Source organism: Liolophura sinensis, chromosome 8 (assembly GCF_032854445.1).
Source record: "Liolophura sinensis isolate JHLJ2023 chromosome 8, CUHK_Ljap_v2, whole genome shotgun sequence".
NCBI lineage: Eukaryota > Metazoa > Mollusca > Polyplacophora > Chitonida > Chitonidae > Liolophura > Liolophura sinensis.
The window spans coordinates 42644675-42657815 of NC_088302.1; the positions used below are offsets into that span (position 1 = coordinate 42644675).

Below are 13141 nucleotides of genomic sequence, written 5' to 3' on the forward strand. Positions count from 1 at the left end.
ATATTTATAATTTGATTTTGGGAACAAAACTACATTGGTTAGATTGGCCAATTTCACGGTTTTACAAAAAGTATAATTTTATCAGTCAACACAGCCTTCAGAATATGCTTGAATAAACACCTTGCAAACACGTGAAAAGGCTGAAGAATTACAGTAATGCAGTTTTAGGCATGGTTTAGTCAGTCAAAGGTAAGGATGCTGCTTTTCAATGCAACTTTGGAAATGTGCCACATTATTCAAATAACCTTCACTGTATTGCTGTGTTTCTACATTTATCATCAAACATTGTGAAGTGGCAAACTGTATTCAGTCACATTTTCCAGAAATCTTAACATAACACAAGCAGGAATATCACTAATTTGTTTTTTTTTTAAATGGAATAATATAAAGTCTTTGTAATATCAAACAACAGGTGGTACAAGTTACAAGATATTTTATTTCACTTTCTGACTACCTAGCACATGCATTCAAAATATAACAAAAATGTACATCAAAGTAAATAAGGACTTAGTCCATATCATACATACAGGTATGTAAAGATACATTTTACAATGTCACATAAATGCAGAGTGCAATAATGTTTTCCTTTTTTTAAATTTGCTTTTAATACATATTTTTACAATGTTCGAATGTACACATTTTTTTTTCAATGAAGTAAAATGAGAATTTACAACACAAACTTGTCTTTGTTTTCTCCCTTTGACAAGCATGGAACACCAGCTCAGGAAATGAACACGTTCTCACTGTTGTTCAGGATTACTTGAACAGGAAACTGAAAGTACAAGAAAACTTGCTTCTGTACTATGTTCAATAGTTCAAAAGTATATAAAAGTAATTCAGTGCAATTTAAAATTCTTAACGTAAAATAGGGCATGTAAAAACAAATGGTCTTTCGCAATGCTTTTAATATGTACTACATGTACTTACAGTTTTCAATCGGAACACCTGAACTGTAAGGATAACTCTGGGGCCCATTTCACAATACTTCTGTAACCGGCTAAGGGTCATTTAGCCGACTAACGTAAGTAGGCTATGAATAAAATTGACCAGGGCGTTTCAAAAAAATAAAAGTGTCTAATGCTTAGCTGGCTCACCATATATAGCTGGCTTCATGGCCGCTCTGCAGCAATCTGATTGGTTCATCAATGCCAATACTTTGCTAAATTATATTCAAAATATATTTAATTATTAAAATTACTATATATGAATAACAGAAAAAATGTGATGTTTACATGTGAATACTGAACACTTGACACCTACCTGTAAGGATAAGCCTGGTATTTGGATGTGAACACTGAACACCTGACACCTAGCTGTAAGGATAACCCTGGTATTTAGATCTGAACACTGAACAATTGACACCTACCTGTAAGGATAACCTCTGGTATTTACATCTGAACACTGAACACCTGACATATAGCTGTAAGGATAACCCTGGTATTTAGATCTGAACACTTAACACCTGGCACCTACCTGTAAGGATAACCCTGGTATTTAGATCTGAACACTGAACACCTGATACCTACCTGTAAGGATAACCCTGGTATTTAGATCTGAACACTGACAACAGAAGACTGAAGAAGAATGCCAGGCAGCCCAAACCTACCAAGGCTAAGACTGGAACAGAAACAAATAGAAACTTTAGGCACTGTAGGCAGTGGCATTCTGCATGTATATCTGTTAACCCCATGTTGTAGAATTCTACAACTACAACATTGCATATGCCAGAAACATATGCAAAGCCAGAAACATGCTTCTAAAATAAATGTGAATTACCAACGTGCATCCAAAGTTAGGCAATCATAGCAAATGTTTAATAACTTGTTAATATGCCATTAGTAATTAAATTGACAGATCTACATCAAGCTAAATTGACAGATCCCAACATTTCGTTGCGAATGATGTGAGCTACATGCTGTTCTTCAGATCATCTACTGAAAACCATGTTCACAACGAATTGATGAGATTTTCATAAGAGATTTTTAATGAAACCCTACTACTTCGTAGGGCAGTGAGTTGCATACATCTTTAATTCACTTTCAGGAATATTTCACTTATACAATTGTCGTAAGACAGTTTAATGCATGAAGCAAACTGCAGAGAGCTGAATAAAACCACCGACCTATGGCAAGTACATGTAAAAAAACAAGCGTTCTAACATCTGAAGCATTGAGATATATCCAATGACATGATTCAATATTCATGTTTAACTTTTGGCACACAAATGATCAAAGAAGAACTTCTGTGACAGGATATTTTGTGATAATATGCCTGTTTTGTGAGATAATCACAGAATATGCACATTATCCCCTATTCTATAAAAATCTACCTATTCTGTGATAAATATATCAGGTGGGGGAACTTACTTCTCTTTTTCCCAGCATCTCCTTTCACCAAGTTAGCCTCATTTAGCAAAATCATACCAGCAACAACAGCGACATCTGATTGGTTAAGTCCAACATGTCAACAGTTCTGGTATTCATCAATAAGCCTGTCCTGTATACAAGTAAACAAGGTTAAGAGGACTCTTCTCTTCATGTAACATGTGGCTTGCCACGAGTTACAAGTTTACTGTATAAGAGTACAGGTTACAGGTTCACCCATTTTCCTAATATACACTTGTGTAAACTTCAATGAGATTCACATTAGTTATGTTAATGCTAGGATTTTGCATTTTTTTTTTTTATCTATTGAATGATGTAATCTGTGTATTTTGTTTCACAAATCCCTGATTCAATTTCTTCTGTGAAACAACACAACTGACCTACACAACACATTGGTGTTCTTTTTAAGTGGAAAGAAAATTGAATACTGGGTTAAAAAATGTGTGAATGGTTGCCCAGTTTGTAGTTACCAGCAGAAGTAGTGATCACATGCCAAGGATGCAGTGGAACATTGTGCCTGTTTATACTATCACCTAATTTCCTGGAGATTGAAGATAACTGGCTAAAAGGGCCAAAAACTGGCAAAAAGGATACTCAGCAACATTACAATGTAAGTCTCCATGATGAACTGGCCCTGGCTACTGCTGTGAATGTAGAGCTTAGAAACAGAATAGAAAACATAAATCACAATGAGGCTGGATTAATACAAATCATAGATGCCAGCAGATGCCCACAGCCATTAGTGCACGAATAATATGACATACAGTATCAAGGTAATGGGATCAGGGTATGTGAAAAAACAAAACAAAAAAAACAACCACTCTAATAATCAACTGCTGTCAATCATCAATTGACATGAATTTCTCACTTACACAATGGCGTCCAGTTTGATGGGTGGAGAAAATGGAATGCCTGGATTAAACCACTGACCTTTGGTAAGTTACCCATGAGCTCTTCCACTAGTGAAAAGTCACGTAGTTACTGGTTGAAAGCTTCATGAACCTTTTTGCATATGAAAGATCAACTTGAAAGAAATTTAGGCACATGTATAATTTGTTTTTCGAGGCAAAACTGGTTGGATAGTCCAATATCAGGGCCAACTCGGGATCTCATCTATTTCCTAATGAGCTCATGATGACGTTACACACATTTACTATGAACATTTTCATTAATCCTAAGTACTGAATACAGAACTCTGGGGAGAGTTCATCTTTACTCCTCTTTCTCTTGTGAGTTGTATGGCAGATTGTACATCTACAAAATTGGATTCCACAATATACACAAGAAAGTGAAAGTGAAAGTGTACACACCACTTGTCCAGTGTTGGGATTTCTGTGCATGAATGGAGGTCCACGGATATGATTCCACATCTGTCCCGAGGTCATGGCAAAGATCACACTCTGAGAAGCAATACAACAAACATTTCATGCATTAATATATTTATTTATTTGATTGGTGTTTTATGCTGTACTCAAGAACATTTCACTTATACGACGGCAGCCAGAATTGTGGTGGGAGGAAACCGAGATCATCCGCAGAGCCCCGCGATCATCCACAGGTTGCTGGAAGGCCTTTCCTCGTACGCCCAGAGAGGAAGCCAGCATTAGCTGGACTAGACCTCACAGCAGCAGCATTGGTGTGCAGTCATATCGGTAAACATATAAAGTAGATGAACATGAAGGATACCGGGGAAAGGATAATTCTAATTCCAGAGAAATAACCATAGAATTCATTGTGAACTATAGTAGTGACAAGTGCAAACATGAGGCAATCTGCTATGTATATACAATTATACATACCAGTGATCATTTGCATGTCTGTAGAATATTATCAGGGATTCCATTAAACAATTACATGATAAGCAAGCCTCTGACTACAAAGAGACTTCAAAATTTTGAAGGTTTTCTTCAGGAAAACTTCTAATGGTATACTCGCCACGATATGGCTGAAATATTGCCGATGTGGCGTTAAGCCATAATCAATCATTCATTCATTCTAATGGTATGTACAAATGTCAGAAAAACTTGATAAACAATTTGGGGGACACATTTCTGAAAATGTAATAGTCACTTAAGTGTGGCAATGAGTGAGAGGTCTAGTCTATTATTTTCTGAAACTCCAAAAACTTTTACCAGAAACTCCAATTTCACTGCCAACCTGTCATGGTGGAGTCCAGTACTAAGCTTCAACTCAATGAAGTTAAACTTAGTCTTGAACAGAAATAAAAATAACATAAAACACAAATAGATATAAGCCTGGATTAAGTTTTGAGATGTTTCTAACTGTAAAATCAAAGGCACAAAAAACTGAAAGAGAAACAGATTAAAATTCATCACAGATCGAGAGTTTTTGTGTGTGAAATTTCACCTCACCAGAGCAGCTATCCCCCAGGAGGTCTTGTTGTAGAGAAACTCGAGGTTGTTCCGCTTTAGGTAGAGCAATCCACCAATCAGAGAGAAGAGCAAGGCCAACAGGAGCGTGCCCGAGTAGTTGGGAGGTCTGAAAACACGGATCTGAAATAAAAACAGGATCAAATTTTGGGTATCATAAAACTTATGAACATCTGTGATCAAGATCTATTTTAGAAAAATGCTAATGAATTGTGCTTGTAGACACATGAATGTTACAGTACAAATCACAACTATCCAAGTAGAGCACAGATTTTACTCCAACATAATTAATGAAGTCCCATACCTTTAGTGATATGTTTAGCAATCAATATCACGTAACCACTAAAAGATGACATTCATATTTCTGAATAATTGCCAGGCAATATATCAAGAGTAAAATTACACACCCATAAAGTTGAGAATAGATTTTATTTCAAAATTATTCAGAAAAGTCACACAACCTAAATAATACATGAATGTATGGTAGCCCAAATCATGAGACTACTACAAATCACAAGGCATTCTGACAATCCCACCAGCTTGCCTGGTATAGCAGTCAACAAGACAGTGGAATCAGAATAAAGATAAAAGTTGTAAAGTGTGGTGGTGGTAAAGACATCATAGTGGGGAGTTTGTACGCAACACTGAGGCAGTGGTCTTTGATATGCAAATTGTCAACTGCATGCGGCAACTCCAATGCTGTAAATGGCTGAGCAAATGTTGAGCTAGGGTAGTGAAAGCACATGCATCGGCCAGTATCACAGGCTCCTAGTACTGATACAGATGTGGAAAGCTTTCTACAGATACTGTGTATACCAGATAAATTGGTGTACACCAAGGTAAATTTTTAAACTATACAAGAGACAAAAAGCTTATCTAGATAAGTGATTGCATAAGAAACTGTAGCCTAATAAGAAAGGCTTGTAGAAATCCCTGTGTTTACATGAGAACAGAATGAAGTCAATCTGACTATGTGTCCACAAAACAGGAAAATGGTGACAAATCTGGTAAAATCACCAGAGGAATTCAATACCCTCCTTGTTCTCCTACATGTTGGTAGGCATGTGCATAAAAATTGTAGCCCTACATGAAACTTTCCTTGATTACAAAAGTAGTAAATCTGGCAAAGTCCATAAATCTCATAAGCAATAAAGTTACAGAAACCCTGTATAAAAGAAACTGTTGCCCTGCTAAATTTCTATTGAACATGTTTGGTACAGAAAAAAAAAGTTTATATATCTGGTAAATATGTGAATTGAAAGTCTATTACTTAAAATCACTGAAAAACATTATCATAGCCTAAATCACTAAAACCAATAAAACAGTTCAACCTTCCATCAGTAGGCATTTTGTAGATGTACACAGGTGAAAAGAAATATAAAAAAAGAAATATAAAAAAAAACACAAACAAACATAACCTTTTTGTTGAAGATCCATGTATGACTGCCATTATACAGGAGCTAAAAAAACTTAAACTGCCATCTGAGAATCTGCATTCACACACCTTACCTTAGATTAGGCAGCGAAAAAAAAAAGCCTGACCTTCGATCCATCTATGATAGTCAAATATACAAAAGCTAAAAGTTAAAAACTTAACCTGCCACTGGAAAAGCAAAGCCTAAAAGGAAAACAAAGCCTAACCTACAATCCATGTATGACAGCCAAATATACAAGAGGTAAATAGAAGCCTAACCTTCAATTGTTTATGTTTGAGGGAACAGGTCAAGTGAACAAAACATCATATGTGTTATCACACTACTTTCCCTCTCACACGAATCATATACAGCAGCCTGCATACACTAGACTTACCTGAATATCTGTCCTCTCAGCCACCCAGCGAGACAGCGTCTCAGCCGAGAACCCCACCCTGAAATCAGCAAGAGTACCCGTTGTTGGGTTTGTATAAATAGTTATAAATCATGTGTATGTTGAGCATAGTGCAAAATCTGTTCAACACTGAATAAATAGCATCCATACATGAATACATGAGTATGTATGAAAGTTCTATATATACCACATGACACTTCAGTCTTAATATTTGCTTTGTTGCTGCATTCTATAAATGGGATGTAACAATTTCCGATCATTTTATGCATTTATTTATTTGGTGCTTATTCAAATTAATGCTCCAACTTTTTAACTAAAGTGTCAAAGTTTTACAAATGACAGTGGGGGGAATGTAACAAATTTTGGTTCGAGGATATTAGGTCTTTAAAACTTAAACATCTCAATAAAAAAAAAGAACACAATCCAAACTGAACTGGCATAACACAACTTTCCATTTCTATACAGTACTTTTCTTTGCCAAATGACACCTCAGATCAAAGATGAACTGACCATTGTTTTGTGAAATGTTTGAGTAATGCTGTACACATTTGTCTGCCAAATATCATTGCAAAGGCAGGAATGAACAATGACTGGCACAGAATTAGGCTTGAATTAAATTTGTGGGAAAACAACTTCCCCATATATTTTATTTGCAGACTTATCTCCCTTCTTGGTCCTTGTAAAGTAGCATAGAGTAATTTCCCCTTACCTGTGGATGTCCATTGTGTCACCTCTCTTGGGCTTCCCTTTCGCAGGGAAGTGCATGAACACGGGAGCACTGTTCAGCTTCAGCTAAAAACAGACGAAACAATCAGTTTATGACACAAAGAATGTACACAACCATAGGTTGTATCATTCTAGAAAGTGTATGGCGGCACAAGAACTGTGTCTCCCAAATAATATTTTCCTGTGGTAAATGACCAGAAGTTTCTTCCATGACGAAGTTGCACATTTTGCCGGATTCTGAGAGTTCTAACAATCCTAGATATTTGAGGTTTGCTTGGAAGGTGGCTTGATCTGTACAGCAAAAATGAAGATCTCAGCACCTAAAGTAATATTTAATGGAATTTATTTGCCCCTTAACATTGTAGGCCATTTACAGTAAATGTTGCTCGCCACGATATGGCTGCAAAACTGCTGATGTGGCGTTCCAAAAATAATGCACGCTAGAAATGAGCAACCATTACACTGAAGTGTTGAGGACAAGGAAAAAAAAAAATTAAAACATGACTTTCTTCTATTAAACCAGTATGTGTCATACATTTTGACAGTAATTTATCAGCCCTGGTTGAATCTAAATGTAAACATTTTACTGAAAGCTTAATTATACAATGAATGTCAAATTTTGTCTGTATATGTACAAGTATCCTATCAGCTTTCCTGTAACTTCAACATCGTTGGAAGCATTTTCAATTTGTGTCGATTTCAGCTTTGACAATAATCAGCCTTACCCTAAAATTACTCAGTGTGATGTATTCACTAGGATGTTATTAGGCAATGCTGTAATGTAATCTGTCCAATCACTTACTCCGCTGAAGACGTCCGAACCTTCATCATAATCAACCATGGCAAAGAACAGCTTATTGGAGTACTGCTGGGAATAGCGCCAGGAGTTGGCCAGAATGGTAAACTCATCATTGGCCTGCCTAAAAACACAAATAATTTATTTATTTGGTAGCAGTTTAATTCTGTGTAAGAACTTTTACTTATGCTCTCCATGATCATGTTTATGCTAGGAGAAAACTGGGGTTAGCTCGGAAAAACCACTGCCTTTGTAGTACACCTGAAGAGCTCATCAAGAGCTGTATTTGAGCATGCAGTAATTGGTAAAGGTTGTATTAGCTGTGACCAGAGTAATGCTTTACCTGACTGTCAGTGAACTGAAATACATGTATATGTATACACAGGAGGATTGGGATGTCATCCTGTCTATTAAGAAAAATAAGGGAGACAACAGAATGTTATAGAAACTTGTCATTGCTGTAGACATTTTTGAATCTCTAACAGTAAAAGTACACATATAAAAAAAATGAACCCTGGAGCAAAAAGGAAAAACAAACCTGCAAACAGCACACTGCCTCTGTGGTTGAAGAGCTGTCAACATTAGCACCACGGAGTAGTTACGGGGACTCGTCTTCACATACTGACGAAACTTCTCACCGTTGAACCGGATCACAGACTTCTTAGTGTTCCATTCCATTAACTGTTGAACTTTATCAGTGAGGACATTCTACATTAAATAACACAAGAATTGGAGTATAGCTTTCATAGTAACATACTTTCCATTATAGTGTATGGTATGCAATGTAACACACCCTTGTGGTGTATGGGGTGTAACACGCCCTTGTGGTGTATGGGGTGTAGCATACCCTTGTGGTGTATGGGGTGTAACATACCCTTGTGGTGTATGGGGTGTAACATACCCTTGTGGTGTATGGGGTGTAGCATACCCATGTGGTGTATGGAGTATAGCATATCCTTGTGTGTATGGGGTGTAGCATACCCTTGTGTGTATGGGGTGCAGTATACCCTTGTGGTGTATGGGGTGTAGCATACCCTTGTGGTATATAAGGTGTAGCATACCCATGTGGTGCATGGGGTGTAGCATACCCTTGTGTGTATGGGGTGTAGCATACCTTTGTAGTGTATGGGGTGTAGCATAGCCTTGTGGTGTATGGGGTGTAGCATACCCTTGTGGTGTATGGGGTGTAGCATACCCTTGTGTGTACGGGGTGTAGCATACCCTTGTGTGTATGGGGTGTAGCATACCCTTGTGGTGTATGGGGTGTAGCATACCCTTGTGGTGTATGGGGTGTAGCATACCCATGTGGTGTATGGGGTGTAGCATACCCTTGTGGTGTATGGGGTGTAGCATACCCTTGTGTGTACGGGGTGTAGCATACCCTTGTGGTGTATGGGGTGTAGCATACCCTTGTGGTGTATGGGGTGTAGCATACCCTTGTGGTGTATGGGGTGTAGCATACCCTTGTGGTGTATGGGGTGTAGCATACCCTTGTGGTGTATGGGGTGTAGCATACCCTTGTGGTGTATGGGGTGTAGCATACCCTTGTGTGTACGGGGTGTAGCATACCCTTGTGGTGTATGGGGTGTAGCATACCCTTGTGGTGTATGGGGTGTAGCATACCCTTGTGGTGTATGGGGTGTATCATAGCATATTTTCAATTTGTAGTAAAAGGTGTGCATCGTGGCATAATTTCAATTTCAGTAAATTGTGTGCATCATATCAAACTGTCCTCGTAGTGTAAGTGTGCATCGTAGAATATTTTCCCCTGTAGTGTACAGTGTGCATCCTATCACACTTTTCCTTGTAGTGTACAATGTGCTTCTTATCATCAAGTTTATGGGATAGGTATTTGAAATATGCCCTTTTTGACAATGTTGCATTGATTAATGTCAAGGCGTTAGTTTGTGAAATGGTTAATGATGTGTTGCCTCTTAAAACCAGTCTTTATACCCGTACAGCCTGTCATTCAGGTCATTAGACAGGCCCGTATTTTTCGTCAAGCTGTAAAAACATGGAGATATGAGTGTCACACTAAGTACACACTATGAAACACAATCATACTGTACATAGGACTACTACAGATTCCACCACAATAGCAGTACATCACATTTCAAACAGTAGAGTGGTACTGTGGGAAAATGTAAAATTGACAATTGTCATTTACCACCTTCCTCAGATGATCATTACCAGCTAGATCGAGCCAGATGCTGCTCCCACAGCATTCCCACATCATCTCAAGTACATAAATTTGCTCAACTTCGAAGTCCGTCTCCGCCGCCTATCTCTTTTCCAGGCCGTGCTTTATTTATCTGGCCTGACACATGATCCATTCATGATGTCTCTCTACATAGTAGTAGTACGACTTGCAAGGTTAGCAGGCATGTTAACACTCGCATAGACAGGTGGTCCTGTCAGTGTGGGTGTGATTGTGGCTTGGGGAATGCCATGGGAGCCGCCCCGGCTCAAACTAACTGGTACACTCGCACTCCCTGCTGCTTGAAAAATAGATTCGTCCATGCAATTATATCACATCCACATACATCAGCTTTACAACTCTGGGTCCCATTTTACAAAGCACATGTTGCTCTACATACACGCAGCTACCATAGCGATGTAATACCTATAATACTGGTTGGCAATGAAGATAAATGTAGCATTATGTGCGCTTTGTAAACGAGCCCTATATAGGTTTGTCCTTTTGTTAGTCAATCAGACCCTTCTTAGTGACAAGCAGGTTCTTCAATGAATTTACATCACTTTACCACGTGATAGCAAAGTCAAGTTTGAAATTCCCAAACATCTTCAGTCGTGGTCATCCCCGTTATCTACAGCGTTGTTGTTGTAGCCCCTTTGATACAAGTCATTAGTTCATACACTGTGCAGGAGACACTGATTACGAAATTAGCTTTACATTCTAGCAGTCCAGATAAACAAAGCGGCTGAACAAGGAAGGCTTTATTTACGTATTTTATGAAAATTGGTTACGTCAATGCTTCCATAACTGAGCTAGCTTAGCTGTTCAGTGCGTGGTACGTTTTCATTGGAGGAATCTGATCCTATGTCAATGTCCACACCGGCACACTTTAATGTTTTCTGAACTACATCCTGCAAGTACACCTGATGCGAGTGATAGTGACACAAATTACCTCTTTCTTCTTGTACTGCGAGGATGTTATCTGGATGAGAACACAGAATATTAAGCAAACCCAAAGAAACTGTAGCGCAGCCATCCTCCGTGTACCTTTCGCACAAGCCATGCTGCTCAAGGGAGTAGCACTGGGCAGCCGCCATCCATGAGGAGAACGTCCACGAGGAGAACGGACATCCATGAGCAGAACGGAACAAGTAACTTGTTCGTTTACGAATAATTGGGCAAGGTACGAGAGTATAGGCCTGCATATTTATATAGGCCTATAGCCGAGCAGATAAATTCTCAACACTTTAAACCCCTTATTATCCGAAAACACAGACATTACTGTAACCCTAAAGACCTTCTCTAATGTGTCATTGTTAATTAGTAACCTAATAGTCCTCCATCACTAACTTAAAGAAAAAATATTAAAGATCCACGAGGAGGACCTTGCCTAGTTCACCTCCCCATAGGTATAAAGTATAACATCCACGAGGAGGACGGTGGCTAATTTACCTTCCTACTGGCATAAGATACTACATCGACGAGAAGGACAGTGGCTAATTTACCTTCCTCCAGGTAAAAGGTACAACATCCACGAGGAGGACGGTGGCTAATTTACCCTCATATAGGTATAAAGTACAACATCCACGAGGAGGACGGCGGCTTATTTACCTTCCTCCAGGTAAAAGGTACAACATCCACGAGGAGGACGGTGGCTAATTTACCTTCATATAGCCATAAAGTACAACATCCACGAGGAGGACGGTGGCTAATTTACCTTCATGTAGGTATAAAGTACAACATCCACGAGGAGGACGGTTGCTAGTTTACCTTCCTATAAGTATGAGGTAGAACCTCCACGAGGAGGACGGTGGCTACTTTACCTTACTGCAGGTATCAGGTACAACATCCACGAGGAGGACGGTGGCTAATTTAACTTCATATAGGTATAAGGTACAACATCCATGAGGAGGACGGTGGCTAATTTACCTTCCTATAGCCATAAAGTACAACATCCACGAGGAGGACGGTGGCTAATTTACCTTCCTGCAGGTATAAGGTACAACATCCATGAGGAGGACGGTGACCAGTTTACCTTCCTGCAGATATCAGGTACAACATCTACAAAGAACACGGAGGCTAATTTACCGTACTATAGGTATAAAGTACAACATCCATGAGGAGGACGGTGGCCAATTTACCTTCCTGCAGGTATTAGGTACCGTACAACATCCACAAAGAGGACGGTGGCTAATTTATCTTTCCTCAGGTGTAAAGTACAACATCCACGAAGGGAACGTTGGCTAGTTTACCTTTCTGGAGGTGTCAGGTATAACATCCACGAGGAGGACTGTGCCTAATTTACCTTCCTACTGCTATAAAGTACAACATCCATGAGGAGGACGGTGGCTAATTTACCTCCATGTAGGTATAAGGTACAACATCCAGGAGGAGGACGAGGGCTAACTTACCTCCATGTAGGCATGAGGTACAACATCCACGCGGAGGACGGTGGCTAATTTGCTTTCCCATAGGTATAAGGTACAACATCCACGATGAGGACGGTGGCTAATTTACCTTCATATAGTTATAAAGTACAACATCCACGAGGAGGACGGTGGCTAATTTACCTTCATATAGGTATAAAGTACAACATCCGTAAGGAGGACGGTGGCTAATTTACCTCCATGTAGGTATAAGGTACAACATCCACGAGGAGGACGGTGGCTAACTTACCTCCATGTAAGCATGGGGTACAACATCCACGAGGAGGACGGTGGCTAATTTACCTTCATATAGGTATAAAGTACAACATCCACGAGGAGGACGGTGGCTAATTTACCTTCCTATAGCCATAAAGTACAACATGCACGAGGAGGAC

The 13141-nt window shown here is 39.1% G+C and overlaps 1 protein-coding gene across 1 annotated transcript; it reads right to left on the minus strand.

The window, feature by feature from the left end:
- LOC135472180 (tumor suppressor candidate 3-like) lies at positions 1–11388 on the minus strand. Its single transcript, XM_064751555.1, has 11 exons — positions 11273–11388; positions 8662–8831; positions 8130–8247; positions 7311–7393; positions 6584–6641; positions 4757–4897; positions 3695–3784; positions 2979–3042; positions 2367–2441; positions 1527–1617; positions 1–772 (listed from the first exon to the last, which is right to left on the minus strand). Exons 1-11 carry the CDS (start codon positions 11381–11383, stop codon positions 757–759), a joined length of 1017 nt encoding a protein of 338 aa, XP_064607625.1. The 5' UTR covers positions 11384–11388; the 3' UTR covers positions 1–756.
- Positions 11389–13141: the final 1753 nt, after the last annotated feature.

Bases quoted from the DNA above. Each gene is read 5' to 3' on its own strand.
- LOC135472180 (XM_064751555.1), bottom strand. From the start codon at position 11,383: ATGGCTTGTGCGAAAGGTACACGGAGGATGGCTGCGCTACAGTTTCTT. The intron at 8,832-11,272 runs GTAATTTGTGTC...TATTTAATGTAG, and splicing joins CGCAGTACAAGAAGAAAGAG to AATGTCCTCACTGATAAAGT. The intron at 1,618-2,366 runs GTAAGTTCCCCC...TTTCTGTTCCAG, and splicing joins AGATGCTGGGAAAAAGAGAA to TCTTAGCCTTGGTAGGTTTG.